This window comes from Pristiophorus japonicus, chromosome 20, assembly GCF_044704955.1.
Source record: "Pristiophorus japonicus isolate sPriJap1 chromosome 20, sPriJap1.hap1, whole genome shotgun sequence".
Classification (NCBI taxonomy): domain Eukaryota; kingdom Metazoa; phylum Chordata; class Chondrichthyes; family Pristiophoridae; genus Pristiophorus; species Pristiophorus japonicus.
Genome location: NC_091996.1, coordinates 23,611,798 through 23,629,059, shown reverse-complemented (window position 1 = coordinate 23,629,059; position 17,262 = coordinate 23,611,798). Strand labels below are relative to the sequence as shown.

General features: G+C 47.6%; 1 protein-coding gene across 1 annotated transcript in view; it reads right to left on the bottom strand.

Moving 5' to 3' along the window:
- The window catches only part of garnl3 (GTPase activating Rap/RanGAP domain like 3), a 526,019-nt gene that overhangs the window by 45,196 nt on the left and 463,561 nt on the right, over nt 1–17,262 (bottom strand). The window contains exon 26 of the mRNA XM_070863382.1: nt 15,650–15,788. Within this exon, the coding sequence (XP_070719483.1) occupies nt 15,650–15,788 (139 nt within the window). The remainder of the gene's footprint in view (nt 1–15,649; nt 15,789–17,262) is intronic.

The following is a 17,262-nucleotide window of genomic DNA, read 5'->3' as shown; positions in this document are numbered from 1 at the left end:
AATGCAGCGCGTGTGCTCAGTTCAGCAACGCGCCCAGAGAGGCACCACTAAGTTTGTGGTCCTGGCCCTCCAGACCATGGTCGAGGATCCATGTCGACTATGTGGGCCCGTTTCTCGGTAAAATGTTCCTGGTGGTGGTGGATGCTTTTTCAAAATGGATTGAATGTGAAATAATGTCGGGAAGCACTGCCACCGCCACCATTGAAAGTCTATGGGCCATGTTTGCCACCCACGGCCTGCCTGATATACTGATCAGTGACAACGGGCCATGTTTCACCAGTGCCGAATTTAAAGAATTCATGACTCGCAATGGGATCAAACATGTCACCTCGGCCCCGTTTAAACCAGTCTCCAATGGGCAGGCAGAGCGGGCAGTACAAACAATCAAACAGAGCCTTAAACGAGTCACAGAAGGCTCACTCCAAACCCGTCTGTCCCGAGTACTGCTCAGCTACCGCACGAGACCCCACTTGCTCACAGCGGTGCCCCCGGCTGAGCTACTCATGAAAAGGACACTTAAAACCAGACTCTCGCTGGTTCACCCCAACCTGCATGATCAGGTAGAGAGCAGGCGGCAGCAACAAAATGTAAACGATGGTCGCGCCACTGTGTGACGGGAAATTGATCTGAATGACCCTGTGTATGTGCTAAACTATGGACATGGTCCCAAGTGGATTGTGGGCACGGTGATAGCTAAAGAAGGGAGTAGGGTATTTGTAGTCAAACTAGACAATGGACAAATTTTCAGAAAGCACCTGGACCAAATGAGGCTGCGGTTCACAGACTGCCCTGAACAACCCACAGTAGACACCACCTTTTTCAAACCCACAACATACACCCAAAGGATCTACAACACCACCCCGGACCAGGAAATCGAACCCATCACGCCCAACAGCCCAGCAAGGCCAGGCTCACCCAGCGCCCCTGCAGGGCCAACAAAACGCCAACCCAGTGAGGGCACAGCAGAACAGACATTTGTACCAAGGCACTCCACCAGGGAAAGAAAGGCTCCCGACCGCCTCACCTTGTAACTAGTTTTCAGTTCGACTTTGGGGGGGGGTGGAGGGGGGAGTGATGTTGTGTATCTGTAAAGCATGCACTCCCAAGTTCCGCCACCAGGGAGCACATCCCCTGAAGTCCCAAGGGATCCCAGCATCCCTTGGGAGCACTGTATATAAGACGGCCCCCTAAGGCCTGTTCCTCACTCTGGAGTGTCTTAATAAAGACTGAGGTCACTTGTTACTTCAACCTCCCTATGTGCAGTCTCATCTGTGTTAGGAACACAATAGTGTCAATATTTGCAAAGGTTCCTGGGAGTGTGTCAATATTTACAGGGCTTCCTGGGAGTGTGTCAATATTTACAGGGGTTCCTGGGAGTGTGTCAATATTTGCAAGGGTTCCTGGGAGTGTGTCAATATTTAAAGGGATTCCTGGGAGTGTGTCAATATTTAAAGGGGTTCCCGGGAGTGTGTCAATATTTGCAGAGGTTCACGGGAGTGTGTGCAGGAGGTCCTGGGAGTGTGTCAATATTTACAGGGGTTCCCGGGAGTGTGTCAATATTTACAGGGATTCCCGGGAGTGTGTCAATATTTCCAGGGGTTCGCAGGAGTGTGTCAATATTTACAGGGGTTCCCAGGAGTGTGTCAATATTTACAGGGGTTCCTGGGAGTGGGCCAATATTTACAGGCGTTCCCAGGAGTATGTCAATATTTACAGGGGTTTCCGGGAGTGTGTCAATATTTACAGGGGTTCCCGGGAGTGTGTCAATATTTACAGGGGTTCAGTGTGTCAATATTTGCAGGGGTTCCCGGGAGTGTGTCAATATTTACAGGGGTTCCCGGGAGTGTGTCAATATTTACAGGGGTTTCCGGGAGTGTGTCAATATTTACAGGGGTTCCCGGGAGTGTGTCAATATTTACAGGGGTTCAGTGTGTCAATATTTGCAGGGGTTCCCGGGAGTGTGTCAATATTTACAGGGGTTCCCGGGAGTGTGTCAATATTTACAGGGGTTTCTGGGAGTGTGTCAATATTTACAGGGGTTCCCGGGAGTGTGTCAATATTTACAGGGGTTCCCGGGAGTGTGTCAATATTTACAGGGGTTCAGTGTGTCAATATTTACAGGGGTTCCCGGGAGTATGTCAATATTTACAGGGGTTCCCGGGAGTGTGTCAATATTTACAGGGGTTCAGTGTGTCAATATTTGCAGGGGTTCCCGGGAGTATGTCAATATTTACAGGGGTTCCCGGGAGTGTGTCAATATTTACAGGGGTTCCCGGGAGTGTGTCAATATTTACAGGGGTTCAGTGTGTCAATATTTGCAGGGGTTCCCGGGAGTGTGTCAATATTTACAGGGGTTCAGTGTGTCAATATTTACAGGGGTTCCCGGGAGTATGTCAATATTTACAGGGGTTCCCGGGAGTGTGTCAATATTTACAGGGGTTCAGTGTGTCAATATTTACAGGGGTTCCCGGGAGTGTGTCAATATTTACAGGGGTTCCCGGGAGTGTGTCAATATTTGCAGGAGTTCAGTGTGTCAATATTTACAGGGGTTCCCGGGAGTGTGTCAATATTTGCAGGGGTTCAGTGTGTCAATATTTACAGGGGTTCCCGGGAGTGTGTCAATATTTACAGGGGCCGGGCGGGGGGTGGGGGGGGGTTCCCCACATGGAAAAGTTTGAAAATGAAGGGGTAAATATCTATTAGTATCAAATCAGAATAAAAGCTGACTGGTTTTAGAAGGTGAAGGCTCTCAAGTTAAACTCAGTGCCAAATGCAACAACTTCCAAGTGGAATCTACAGGAAGGTAAATGATGAATATAGGTTGCAATTATTGGAATTTCCACGAATTATTATTTCAGGTGACTCAAAGCCAACAAGCAAAATTATTTTTTCTCATTTGCTCCATGTAATTAAATGGAAATAACCTCTGTTTCGATCATCCTCAAACACATAGCTCTATACGGACTAGTGTTAATATCTGACAACATTTCAAGGGAAATCCAATACTGCTAGAGAGATCTGTCGGGGGCAAACAGAAAGAAACACACTTGTCCTTTGGTTTCATTAATAAAGGATCAAAATTAAAATTCTCACTGCAGTAAATTTGAACAAGTGTTCTCAAATACTCAGAAATGTTATTTTTCTTTAAAGAAAACTCCTCCGAGTTCCTCATCCTTGGTGAATCACCCAGTATCACCATCCAAGATGATCTCTGTTTTCTAAAGCCATGTTGTGCACCCCCCGTCGAGCACAAGTATTCTAGGTGATCATTAGTAGCATTGTTACTGAAGCTTTGCATTCAGCCCCCCACCGTTGAGGCTAAACTGCGTCAGCCATGGCTCAGTGGGCAACACCCTCGCCTCTGAGTCAGAAGGTTGTGAGTGCAAGTCCCACTCCAGCGACTTGAGCACATAAATCTAGACTGAACCTCCAGTGCAGTGCTGAGGGAGCGCTGCACTGTCGGAGGTGCTGCCTTTCAGATGAGACATTAAACCGAGGCCCCGTCTGTTCTCTCCAGTAGATGTAAAAGATCCCAACAGCAATTCGAAGAAGAGCAGGGGAGTTATCCCCGGTGTCCTGGCAAATATTCATCCCTCAATCAACATCACTGAAACAGATTATCTGGTCTTTATGATATTGCTGTTTCTGGGAGCTTGCTGTGCGCTGCTGCATTACAACAGTGACTACACTCCAAAAGGTACTTCATTGGCTGTAAAGCGCTTTGAGGCATTTGATGGTTGTGAAAGGCGCTATATAAATGTAAGTCTTAAATTGATTGGACTACAATTGCCAGGTTGTAATTTTAATCCTTTTTAAATAAGGGCATCACATTCACCTTCCTCTAGTCAGCTGGCACTTTCCCCAGCTCTCAACTGAATTACTGAACAGGCTTACTGAGGCACCGCGCGCGACCTCAGCCATTTCCTCGCATGCTTTCGGATAAATCAAAGCCAGTCCACCTTGAGACCCAGTCATTTACCCTCCACAGTTTCACTCGACCTGTCTGAGCAGCCCTTGTGACTGTCTGCTTTATTCACTATACAAAAGGCAGGTCCAACCTTCCCAAAGTTCCAGACAGCTGCAACTATCTGTTCAACTCTTCTACTGTTTCATTGTTGACGTCTATAATGCTGTCCAAGTCACTCTGCATCGGCCCTAATTAAACTCTGCCTTCTAACAGAAGCCAAAAAAAAATGTGTTCTCATTGTTCTGCCTCTGTTCAACCATTCTCCTTTCTGGATTCATTCTCGCTTGCCTCACTTTACCCTTAGTTAACACAGCCTGCTTTTTATATCTTCTCCTTTCCGGGAGACCATTGCTCATTTCGTAAGCCTTGAAAAAATTTTTAAGTTGAGGTATTTAATGGGAAATTAGCTCTTCAATCAACAACAACTTGTATTTATCTAACGCCTTTAACGTTGTAAAATGTCCCAAGATGCTTCACAGGAGTGTTAATAAGACAAAAAAAACTAAGTATGACACTGAGCCAGATAAGAAATTATGGCAGATGACCAGATTGGTCAAAGAGGTAGGTTTTAAGCAGCTTCTTAAAGGAGGGTAGAGAGGCGGAGAGGTTTAAGGGAGGGAGTTCCAGAGCTAGGGGCCGAGGCAACAGAAGGCACGGCCACCAATGGTTGAGCGATTATAATCAGGGATGCTCTGGAGGGCAGAATTAGAGGAGTGCAGATATCTCGGGGGGTTGTGAGGCTGAAGAAGATTACAGAGATAGAGAGGGGCGAGGCCATGGAGGGATTTGCAAACAAGGAACGAGTCAAGTTCGCTATAAAAGGCTGTAAGACAGGGCTATGGTGTTGCTCATGTGCAGTTTGCACACAGCGCCACATACTTTGGCCCGCTTGTGTCTTCACTTTTAATTGCTCCAGGGAAGAGGGGAGTTTCCCTTTAAGCACCAATCAGGTATCGAGCAGCACACCCCCCCCCCCCCCGCCCCCCCCCCCTGTTGACAGTGCTTGCAACACCACAAAGCACCGACAGACAAACTTTTGTCTTTTAGTGAGATTCGTTCCAGCCATCTTACAGTGGAGAACAGTATTTTTGATTATTGAAGGCCCTTGAGCATTGTTACTGTGTTTGGCACTCCCATTATTGAGTGCAACATCCCCACTGACACCTGGGAGTCCCTGGCCCAAGACCGCCCTAAGTAGAGGCAAGGCATTCCGGGAGGGCGCTGAGCACCTCGAGTCTCATCGCCGAGAGCATGTAGAAAATCAAACGCAGGCAGCGGAAGGAGCGTGCAGCAAACCAGTCCCACCCACCCTTTCCCTCAACAACTATCTGTCCCACCTGTGACAAAGTCTGTGGCTCTCGTATTGGACTGTACAGCCACCAAAGAACTCCTTTCAGGAGTGGTAGCAAGTCTTCCTCGATTCCGAGGGACTGCCTATGATGATGATGTCAATAGCTGCATGAACAAGAGTGTAATCATTATCATAGGCAGTCCCTCGAAATCGAGGAAGACTTGCTTCCACTCTAAAAGTGAGTCCTCAGGTGACTGAGCAGTCCAATACAGGAATTACAGTCTCTGTCACAGGTGGGGCAGACAGTGGTTAAGGGTAAGGGAGAGTGGGACAATTTTGCCACACGCTCTTTCTGTTGCCTGCACTTGATTTCTGCATGCTCTAGGCAACAAGACTCGAGGTGCTCAGCGCCCTCCCGGATGCTCTTCCTCCATTTAGGGCGGTCTTTGGCCAGGGACTCCCAGGTGTCGGTGGGGATGTTGCACCTTATCAAGGAGGCTTTGAGGGTGTTTTTGAAATGTTTCCTCTGACTACCTGGAGCTCGCCTGCCGTGTAGGAGTTCCAAGTAGAGCGCTTGCTTTGGGAGTCTCGAGTTGGGCCTGTGGACGATGTGGCCCGCCCAGCGGGCGTAATACACATCCCCCATCCACTGTAAAATAGCAGGAGCGAATCTCACTGAAATACGAGGAACAGTCTTATGAGGAGGCCCTCCAACCTGCCCGCTCCCCTCCGCACCGGGTGCCCAAAGATCAGGAGCGTGGGACTGAAGCGCAGCCAAAAATCAAGGAGCAGTCCCTTCAAATAATGGAAGAGGGGCTGCAACCTCACACATTGCACATAAACGGAACACTGACTCCTCCAGACCGCAGGAATTGCAGGCGGCCTGGGAGTCCGTGAACCGACTTAAAAATTTATTGCACGGGACTGCTCCGTGCAACACCCTCCAGGCCAAGTTCCCAATAAATAGAGGGAGGACTCCTGTGTAGAGAGCACTCCATTGGGGATCCCCGCCTCCTCCAGTTGGCAAGATGGTGCGCCATGGCATGTCCGGACGGCAGACAAGGATGGCAAAATGGAGAGTGTGCAAGCAACAGGTACTCACAGGTGCATACACTCACCCACACCCCCGTCACCCCCACCGAATCCCACAGTACCCTCACCCGCTTTGTTTTCACGTGGCCTCGCTGCACCGATCTGAATGTCCCGCCTGTACCCACCCACAACACTGGACTTCTCCTCACCCTCTGCTTCCTCTGCCCTCCCCTACCTGCCCATTCAGCTACAATGCTGTCGGAACTTTTTGTCTAATTCTCTTTGCTTGGCCGGCTCCATCCCTGCTTTCAGAAACCTCAATACCTCCCTCTGTGCCTTTGGTCCTGGCCTAGGTCTCTATTCCTCTCCTTTTCCAATTCTCTGTGATCGCCACATACTTTCCCTCCTTAAAAGAACATACAACATAAGAAATAGGAGCAGGAGTAGGCCATTTGGCCCCTCGAGCCTGCTCCGCCATTCAGTTAAGATCATGGCTGATCTGATCATGGACTCAGCTCCATTTCCCCGCCTGCTCCCCATAACCCCTTACTCCCTTATCGCTCAAAAATCAGTCAATCTCCGCCGTAAATATATTCAATGATCCAGCCTCCACAGCTCATATTGTAAAATTCTCTGAAGCATCTACTGACACACGAGGAAAGGTATATAAATTCAAGTTGTTGCACGTGTAAAAGTGGCTTCTATTTGTAACCTTGTTACTCGTAGTTGCCAATGTAAGAAAGGAGTACAGAGAGAAGTCCTGAGCACTGCTAGCTACCTTTAAAGAACAAACCAATTCTTCAATTTCATGTACAAAATACCACACTCCTGGTTCTAAAAAAAACACCATAAAGGTCCAATGGCATTGTATTGAGCTTCTGTCCTCGGTGCTGTGAGCAGGCTATTATTTCCACACTCCTCCTTAGACAGTCGGAGGATGATAATTACCATCCCACATAAAGAGACACCGTCAAGTGGCTCCATCGCTTTGTGAAACCAACAACTTTTAATAATAGAGGCTTTAGCTATTCCTGGAGATGGGAATGTCCTGGTGTTTGATTATTCTGAAGTAAATGTCTTGTGATAATAATGAATCATAGAATCACAGAAACTTTTGTCACAGAAGTAGGCCATTCGGCCCATCGTGTCCATGCCGGCCGACCAAGAGCTATCCAGCTTAATCCCACTTTCCAGCTCTTGGTCCGTAGCCCTGTAGTTTACGGCACTTCACGTGCACATCCAAGTACTTTTTAAATGTGATGAGGGTTTCTGCCTCTGCCACCCTTTCAGGCAGTGAGTTCCAGACCCCCACCACCCTCTGGGTAAAAAATGTTCTCCTCAAATTCCCTCTAAACCTCCTACCAATTACTTTAAATCTATCCCCACTAGTTATTGACCTCTCTGCTAAGACAAATAACTCCTTCCTATCTAAGCCCCTCATAATTTTATACACCTCGATTAAATCTCCCCTCAGCCTCCTCTGTTCCAAAGAAAACAAACCCAGCCTATCCAATCTTTCCTCATAGCTAAAATTCTCCAGTCCAGACAACATCCTCGTAAATCTCCTCTCTACCCTCGCTAGTGCAATCACATCTTTCCTGTAATGTGGTGACCAGAATTGCACGCAGTACTCTAGCTGTGGCCTAACTAGTGTTTTATACAGTGCAAGCGTAACCTCCCTGCTCTTGTATTCTATGCCTCGGCAAATAAAGGCAAGTATTCCGTGTGCCTTCTTAACCACCTTATCTACCTGGCCTCTACCTTCAGGGATCTGTGGACATGCACTCCAAGGTCCCTCTGTTCCTCTACACTTCTCAGTGTCCGACCATTTGGTTCAACTGTCGATATAAGCTCTATAATATGTGTCATTTGCTGCAGTTGTTAAACTTGCACCAAGTGCATTGTTTGACTGGAAGTACTGTGGATTGCACAGTTGAATTTATCTTCTGGATTTGGCCAGCTACAGGAAACAAGATAACCGTGGCCTTCGAGTGCTCATCCTCAGCGAGTCTGCGAGCAAAGGTTTAATAAGTTCAAGCTGCTCATTATGTCTATTGTCCTTGTGCATGAAACACAAAAAGTTCATATGCAGGTACAGCAAGTAATCAGGAAGGCAAATGGAACGTTGGCCTTTATTGCAAGGGGGATAGAGTAAAAAAGCAGAGAAGTCCTGCTACAACTGTACAGGGTATTGGTGAGGCCACACCTAGAGTACTGCGTACAGTTTTGTTCTCTGTATTTAAGGAGGGATATACTTGCCTTGAAGGCTGTTCAGAGAAGGTTCACGAGGTTGATTCCTGAAATGAAGGGGTTTTCTTTTGAAGAAAGGTTGAGCAGGTTGGGCCCATACTCATTGGAGTTTAAAAGACTGAGAGGTGCTCTTATTGGAAGGTATAAGATTCTGAGAGGGCTTGACAGGGTAGATGCAGAGAGGATGATTCCCCTCGTGGGGGAATCTAGACCTAGGGGGCATAGTTTCAGAGTAAGGGGTCGCCCATTTAAAACGGAGATGAGGAGTAATTTCTTCTTTTGGAGGGTCGTGGGTCTTTGGAATTCTCTACCCCAGATGATTGTGGAGGCTGAGTCGTTGAATATAGTTACGGCGGAGATAGACAGATTTTTGAACGGTAAGGGAGTCAAGTGTTATTGGGAGCGGGCAGAAAAGTGGAGTTGAGGCCAAGATCAGATCAGGCATGATCTTATTAAATGGCGGAGCAGGCTCGAGGGGCCAGATGGCCTACTCCTGCTCCTATTTCTTATGTTCTTATCTTATGTTCTATTGCTCTGTGTCCAAGGCTAGCATTTATCATGGGGGAAACCCGTTAATAACTAAAGGGCACTTTGAAACGTTCTATGGTGATACTGTCCAACAGTTATGAGTAAAGATTACTCATAACTGGTCACTACTGGAAAGGAATTGGTCCCTGTTGGCACTGGATTTCGGGGTGAAAAATAAGACTTGCGTGGGGGGGAAGGTGTATCTAAATTCTGGAGTGCCATGTCCCGTGCTCGGTTGTCCTGGAAGTGCACCAGCTGCCAATTCGGGAGCCAGAGTGTTTGGGACACCTGCCCGAAAAGAGAAATGAGGAGGAATTTCTTCTCTCAGAGGGTCGTGAATCTGTGGAATTCTCTGCCCCAGAGAGCTGTGGTAGTTGGGTCATTGAATGTATTTAAGGTGGAGATAGCCAGATCTCTACCCCAGAGGGCTGTGGAGGTTCAGTCACCGAGTATATTCAAGACACAGATCGATAGATTTTTGGATATTAAGGGAGTCAAGGGTTATGGGGGAGGCGAGTGGGGAAGTGGAGTTGAGGCCAGGATCAGATCAGCCATGATCTTAATGAATGGCGGAGCAGGCTCAGGGGGCCAGATGGCCCACTCCTGCTCCTATTGCTTATGCTCTTTTGAAACGAGCTTTGGGGCCCATGAAGATGATAATCAGGGGCCTTATGCCTGCTTTAGGATCCCAATGGCAGATTCAGCAAACACTGTGCGGAGTATGTCCGAGTAAGCTCCATTCAGTTTTCTGGGCCCGCAGCAACGTAACCAGCCCTTCAAGGCACGCAAGAAAAGGTTACGCTTTGCTCTCTTTAACTTATCTTCAGGTGGAGCCAGAATAATATGAGTGCTGCTGGTTTGGTCTCGTTCCCCTCCCATTCGCTGCCCCATGACAACCATCGAGATTTTTGTTGCCTAGGTGTTATTTTGGTGACTGCCCTTTTAAAACGCAGTCATGGTGGAGAGGGATGTGCGCTGGGATTGATGGGCCAGTTGAAGTCAAAAGCCCTGGAATTCCTGTGCCAAGTCGCCACTATTTCCCGCTGTTTCCTGATTGCCTTATAAAGGATGGAACTTCTGTCCAGCCCTTAGAAGGGAGATGACAGCCAGGGGACGGAACCGGGTGCAGGAACTCCCTTGCACTGCTCAGGCTCACTCGGGACCTGGTGTATTGAGGGAGGGCCAGTATGCCAAGTGGGTGGGCATGTACCAGCCTCCTCATGTGGGCCCCAGTGGTGGGTTTCAGGCCAGGCAAGCGAAGTGGGCCTCCCCAAGAGTGCAACAATTTGTCACAAGGTGCCTCCTGAGCAATATGGCCATTGTTAGGGCCCAGGCAAAGCCCCCGCCCTAAAGGTAGATGGATGGCAGAGTTTTCATTGGTATGGGACCGGTGTGCATCAGAGATCCCACAAATTCCGGAGCTCAAAGTGGCACTTGTACCCATCTGCGCCATGCTAACGAGGTGCCCTGGCATTGACCACACGAACTCTGGCAGGGTCAGCGCTGGAGGAGCATGGCGGGTGCAATCCCAACACCATTACCGGCATTGTGTCCTGTGGATTGTCGGCTCGAAGCCTTTACTCTTCCAGGGTTTGTTGTCACATCTCCCTGACCACAGACATAAGAGAGTCGAACACATGATTTTCAAATGTCTACAGACTTTGTGATTGGTTCAGTATGTATCTGTGTAACCAGCTATTGAAAATTCCAGAAAGAATTATTTTGTGGATTATAATAACAACAAAAACTTGTATTTATATAGCGCCTTTAATGTAGTAAAACGTCCCAAGGTTCCTCACAGGAGTGCTATAAGGCAACAAAAAAAAACCTGACACCAAGCCACATTAAGAAGAAATTACGGCAGGTGACCAAAAGCCAGGTCGGTTTTAAGGAGCGTCTTAAAGGAGGAAAGACAGGTAGAGAGGCGGAGAGGTTTAGGGAGGGGTTCCAGAGCTTAGGGCCCAGGCAGTTGAAGGAAGGCACGGCCACCGATGGTTGGGCGATTATAATCAGGGATTCTCAAAAGGGTAGAATTTGAGGAGCGCAGATATCGCGGGGGGTTGTGAGGCTGAAAAAGATTCCAGAGATAGGGAGGGGCGAGGCCATGGAGGGATTTGTAAACAAGGATGAGAATCTTGAAATTTGATAAGGCTGAATCTGGCCAAATTATTGGAGCATCGCATGATAGGGACAGTGTTAAAACCTCAGCAAAACAAAGTGGTTGAAAATCTTAGCAGAGACGAGTTGTTATGGCAGTGACATATTAATACATCCCCGCTGTCCCTTTGGGTAGCTGCATGCTGCAAAACATTAAAAGGAAAATAAAGTTAACGCAGGATCAAAGGTCTGTCATTGCAAAACTGCAGATCGATGTTTTTGTCTGGAGTTTGTGTGCTTGGCAGTGAAGAGCATGATCTGTGCCGAAGACAACGATGTATCGTTTTACACAGTAAAGGCCTCCGAACAATTCGAAGTAACGAGCTCGGACACATTTTCCTTCCGTTTCAGGTGTCGAAGCTGGTTTAGTCGACCACCAGCGGAGTGTTAAAACAGATTTTCCTCATGGTGAGCTGCTGCCGCCCTGTAAATAGCAGGTAACAGGCAGCTCCGCAGAGCTCCTGTCACTCATTCACTCGGTAATGGTGCTGTAAATACTTTCACTTGGTGAGAAGGCGGGGGCTATGCAAAAGGGTGCCGTGACAGCAAAGTGTCCGGCGGCTAATAAATACAACCACCTCCGTTACACAGTGCGGAGGCTTGTCCCTGTGATGATCTCAACCTCACCATGGAACAAGCTGCTGCTGCAAGGTCCAATCTATTAGACCCTGTAGTTGTCTTCAGCAGAACTTGTTGTTTACTGTAACCGTATATTTATTCATTGTATTTGTAGTTCTGTGACAAGCACAACAAATTCCAATTTAAATGTTAAATATGACCCCTTTTATTAAAATTGGTTGTGAGCAATGCATCGCTTAACGGTGCCAATGTTCCTCGCCTCGGTCTCCCGTCACTTTAAAATTGATTAAAATTGAAAAATAAAACACACACTAAACCAAATGACAAAGAGGTACAGCCTAGAGTTCAATCACGAGTTGATGGAAACAACCGGGCTGGGCTGATGGGAGTTTAATCTAGGAAATGCACTGCTGGCCCAGTCTATGCTGTGAAATTAGATTGAAAACTCATTCCTTCACTTGCATTTCTTCCCTAATTGATCCCGTATGAATTCAAAATGATTCCACAATAGCTCAGTGACAAAGTAATGACAATCCTTTGAAGACTTGCGAGACGTTCTTCCAGAAGATTGCCATCTCCTCTTGCCCTGGTAGACATTGTAGTGAATTAGCTGCTCATCCTCTACTTTGGAGTGCCTTTTAAAAAATTATTTATTCCTGGGATGTGGGCGTCGCCAGCATTTATTGCCCATCCCTAGTTGCCCTTGAGAAGGTGGTGGTGAGCCGCCTTCTCGAACCGCTGCAGTCCGTGTGGTGAAGGTACTCTCAACAGTGCTGTTAGGGAGGGAGTTCCAGGATTTTGACCCAGTGACGATGAAGGAACGGCAATATGCTTCCAAGAATGATGTGTGTTTTGGAGGGGAACTTAGAGGTGGTGGTGTTCCCATGCGCCTGCTGCCCTTGTCCTTCTAGGTGGTAGAGGACGCGGGTTTAGGAGGTGCTGCTGAACAAGCCTTGGCGAGTTGATGCAGTGGATCTTGTAGATGGTACACACTGCAGCCACGATGCGCTGGTGGTGGAGGGAGTGAATGTTTAAGGTGGTGGATGGGGTGCCCATCATATGGGCTGCTTTGTCCTGGATGGTGACGAGCTTCTTGAGTGTTGTTGGAGCTGCACTCATCCAGGCAAGTGGAGAGTATTCCCACACTCCTGACTTGTGCCTTGTAGATGGTGGAAAGGCTTTGGGTAGTCAGAAGGGGAGACACTCGCCGCAGAATACCCAGCCTCTGACCCGCTCTTGTTGCCACAGTATTTATGTGGCTGGTCCAGTTAAGTTTCTGGTCAATGGTGTACCCACCTCTCCCTCACACTAAGGCCCTGATCTCTGCTGTGCCGTGAGTGTACCCACCTCTCCCTCACACTAAGGCCCTGATCTCTGCTGTGCCGTGAGAGGCAGATGGTGAACGGAGATCTGGACTTCACCACAGAGGGGGTGGTGGAATATTCGGAGGGTTAGATGCAGGAAGAATGTTCCCGATGTTGGGGAAGTCTAGAACCAGGAGTCACAGTCTAAGGATAAGGGGTAAGCCATTTGGGACCGAGATGAGGAGAAACTTCTTCACTCAGAGAATTGTAAACCTGTTGAATTCTCTACCACAGAAAGTTGTTGAGGCCAGTTCGTTGGATATATTCAAAAAGGAGTTAGATGAGGTCCTTACTACTAGGGGGATCAAGGGGTATGGCGAGAAAGCAGGAATGGGGTACTGAAGTTGAATGTTCAGCAGGAATGGCCTACTCCTGCACCTATTTTCTATGTTTCTATGTTTCTCTCTGTGGCCATGTGGCACATCTGCAGAGAGAGGAGCCTCTTATAATTGTGCTGTGATTGATCTCTAGGCTGTACCTCTTTGCCAGTTGGTTTAATGTGTGTTTTATTTTTCAATTTTAATCAAGTTTTAAAAAGAAAAACAGACTAATATCCCACAAAGGAATACTTGCCCCTCTTTGCTAGTTAGCAGATTACCCCATTTTATCCTCGCCCCAACATCATCGCAACCAGGAATGACATGAGGAAGACATACTTAATAACCAGCGCACGACATAAAACCTTTGATGTTATTGAGAACAAATAATGAATATATGGCTGTCTTTAGGACAGACAGACCTATTCTCAGGAGGTTACAGTCTGCTCACAATAAGGATGTGAATGCTCTTCCGTACGTGGGTTTAGACACAAACCACTCCAAGTTTCTGTAATACGGCCAAATTTAGCTCTTGGATTTGCTGTTCCCTAATAGAATGAGGCAGTAAATCAATAGCTAAATCACAGCATGCTGCAGGTTGAGAATATATCTTTGTAGCCTAATTGGAACTTAGGCGAGACAAAAGCACAACACAATTAATAATAAAACTGATAAATGTTTTCCCCAAAAAGCAAAAAAGATGAAGGATGTAGCCAATAAAGAGTCTGGCTATCAAAATGGAGTATTCAACTATTAGTGCAGTCAACTCTGTGCCTTAACCAGCTCATGATTAATTCTTTGTAATTAAATTGACCACCTCTGCATTGTCAGAATGCGTGTGTGACGACAATTCGTGGATGAGGCAGAAATTATTCAAAAACCATGGAATCTGCAAACCAGTTTCACAAGGGAATTGGATAAATACTTGAAGGGGAATAATTTGCACGGCTATGGGGAAAGAGCAAGGGGGAGCGGGACTAATTGGATATCTCTTTCAAAGGCACGATGGGCTGAATGGCCTCCTTCTGTGCCGTAAGATTCGAAGGTTAGAGTTGCTTTTATTTTGTATTTGCGGCACAGCGCTGCACCCAATATTCTGGCCCCCTGCCCCCCCGGGACGCTATCCCACCTTACCGCCAGCTGAACCAGACAGTGCACAGGCTCACTGTCCTGTTCGACCCCGAGCTGAGATTCAACTGAAATTGGTATGCGTTGCGTCTGGTTTTTGGGCACAGAATCAGGGTTAAGGGCACCAATTTCAGGCGGCAGTCTCCTGTGCCCGATCCTGCTGGGAGATTTCCCTGAGCCTGAGGTGCCCAGCTGAAACAAGTGGTAGGTCCCTTGATGATGCTATTTCAGGGACCCGATGCCTGTTTCAGGACTCCGATGCCAAACTGAGGCAAAATCGGAATGACAGCCTGAGTAGTGGTCCCAACAGGGGCCACAGGAAGCTGCCGGATAAGAGACGAGTTTTATTTTTTTTTTTTACTTACCTAAGTGTGGAGCCAGGAGCAGCAGAGCGCCAATGTCAGTCCATGCTCACCCCGCCTCCCAGGACTTACCCGAGGGCTGCTCGTGGTGTCGCAGCCGGCCCAAATGACCAAACTGGCGGGCTACTCACTGGTTTAATGCAAATGAGGTCAGGTGCAGAATTTGGCATGGGCCGCACGTGGAGCGATTGCTACACTGACCTGTCGGTCCTTTCAGGTGCAAGTCAAAGGTCTCGTCCCTAATGTCCGATCCATGATCAGGACTGCTTAACTCCAGCCCCGCAATACCGTCCGCCGGCGCGATATCGCCCGCTGCCACGATACTGTCCGCTGCCACGATACTGTCCGCCGCCACAATTACCTCAAGTCCGCGGCTCTCCAAACATCCTCCTCAATCTCCCTCCTACAGACTCCAACATTCTTAAAGCTCTCCGGCCCACATCCTGTCCTGCACACTCATCACCCCTGCCCACCCGTTGTCTTTTCAACCAATCTTCTTTCCTGGTTCATCCACTACTGCTCATTGTCCACTCTTCCCCTCTGTGTGAAGCATCTTGGGACCGTTGTTGCATTAAAGATAAATACAAATTCTGCTATGGTTTAAGAGTCCGGTTGAGATTGAAATTCTCATTGTGCCTTAGGTTTCCTGCTGAGAGGCAGATGTTACTGCTTACCTTCACCTTGAGAAGAGGGGAGCACGGGCATTTCCTGACCAGTTGGAGTCTGTGGAGAACTGTGTGAGCTGGTTTCCTTTGAGCTGCCGCTGGAAGCTGTATTAACCGATACAGCGGCCGACGTAAAATAAATATCCGACTGGAATGAGAGAGAAAAACAATCGACAGGTTAGTCATCTCCCAAGAAAGAAAGACTTGTATTTATATAGCGCCTTTAACAACCACCAGACGTCTGAAAGCGCTTTACGCCAATGAAGTACTTTCCAAGTGCAGTCATTGTAATGTGGGAAACGCGGCAGCCAATTTGTGCAGAGCAAGCTCTCGCAAAGAGCGATGTGATAATGACCAGATTGAGGGATAAATATTGACCAGGACACCGGGGATAACTCCCCTACTCTTCTTCAAAATAGTGCCATGGGATCTTTTATGTTCACCTGAGAGCAGACAGGGCCTCAGTTTAATGTCTCATCCGAAAGATAGCACCTCTGACAGTGCAGCACTCCCTCAGCAATGCACTGAAGTGTCAGCCTAAATTTTGTGCTCAAGTCCCTGTAGTGGGACTTGAACCCACAACCTTCTGACTCAGAGGCAAGTGTGCTACCCACTGAGCCACAGCTGACACCCAAGAGTAAGTCAAATACTTTTTGAGGAGACTGGATGTTGCAGTGGGTTACAATTTCACCGGTGGGAATGGATTTGAATCTACGCCAGATTGCTGGGATGGAACCTTGCACTGTAAGGCTCCACGTGATAATATTTTGAACATTCCTGACCCTACTGGGTATGAGTGCACAGTGTCCACCGTCAATAATGCAGCACACACTGGCAATCCTTCTCAAACATATAAAATTCTGACAGGACTGGACAGGTTAGATGCAGGAAGAATGTTCCCGATGTTGGGGAAGTCCAGAACCAGGGGCATAGTCTAAGGATAAGGGGTAAGCCATTTAGGACCGAGATGAGGAGAAAATTCTTCACTCAGAGAATTGTGAACCTGTGGAATTCTCTACCACAGAAAGTTGTTGAGGCCAGTTCATTAGATATATTCAAAACGGAGTTAGATGTGGCCCTTATAGCTAAAGGGATCAAGGGGTATGGAGAGAAAGCAGGAATGGGGTACTGAAGTTGCACGATCAGCCATGATCATATTGAATGGTGGTGCAGGCTCAAAGGGCCGAATGGCCTACTCCTGCACCTATTTTCTATGTTTCTATGTGTGTAAAGTAGAACTATTCACATCACCTGGGTAACATGATCTACATTGTATTCTACATTAAACACTGAGGGCATTGAACTGTGACATTGACCCCTACAGACAATGGAATTCCCAGGTTCATTCATGGACAGTGGTGAGTGTGGTAGAACTGATCTGACTGTCTCTGGATTTGAAGAGTAAAATCAGCACGATTCCCTGGTCCTGATCACCATCCAATGAAAGCTTCTGCAAAATGCACTGTATGGAAGTTTGGTGGGGACATTATTTGGCTCCGGATCCTGCTGTTCCGATCATAGGGGTCTTCTTCTGAGATTGTAATTAAGCCATATTGTTGGGTCACATTGAGATGTTTGCTTTGTGTTTGTGTCATGTCCACGGGCTTCCTGCTGGGCACGAG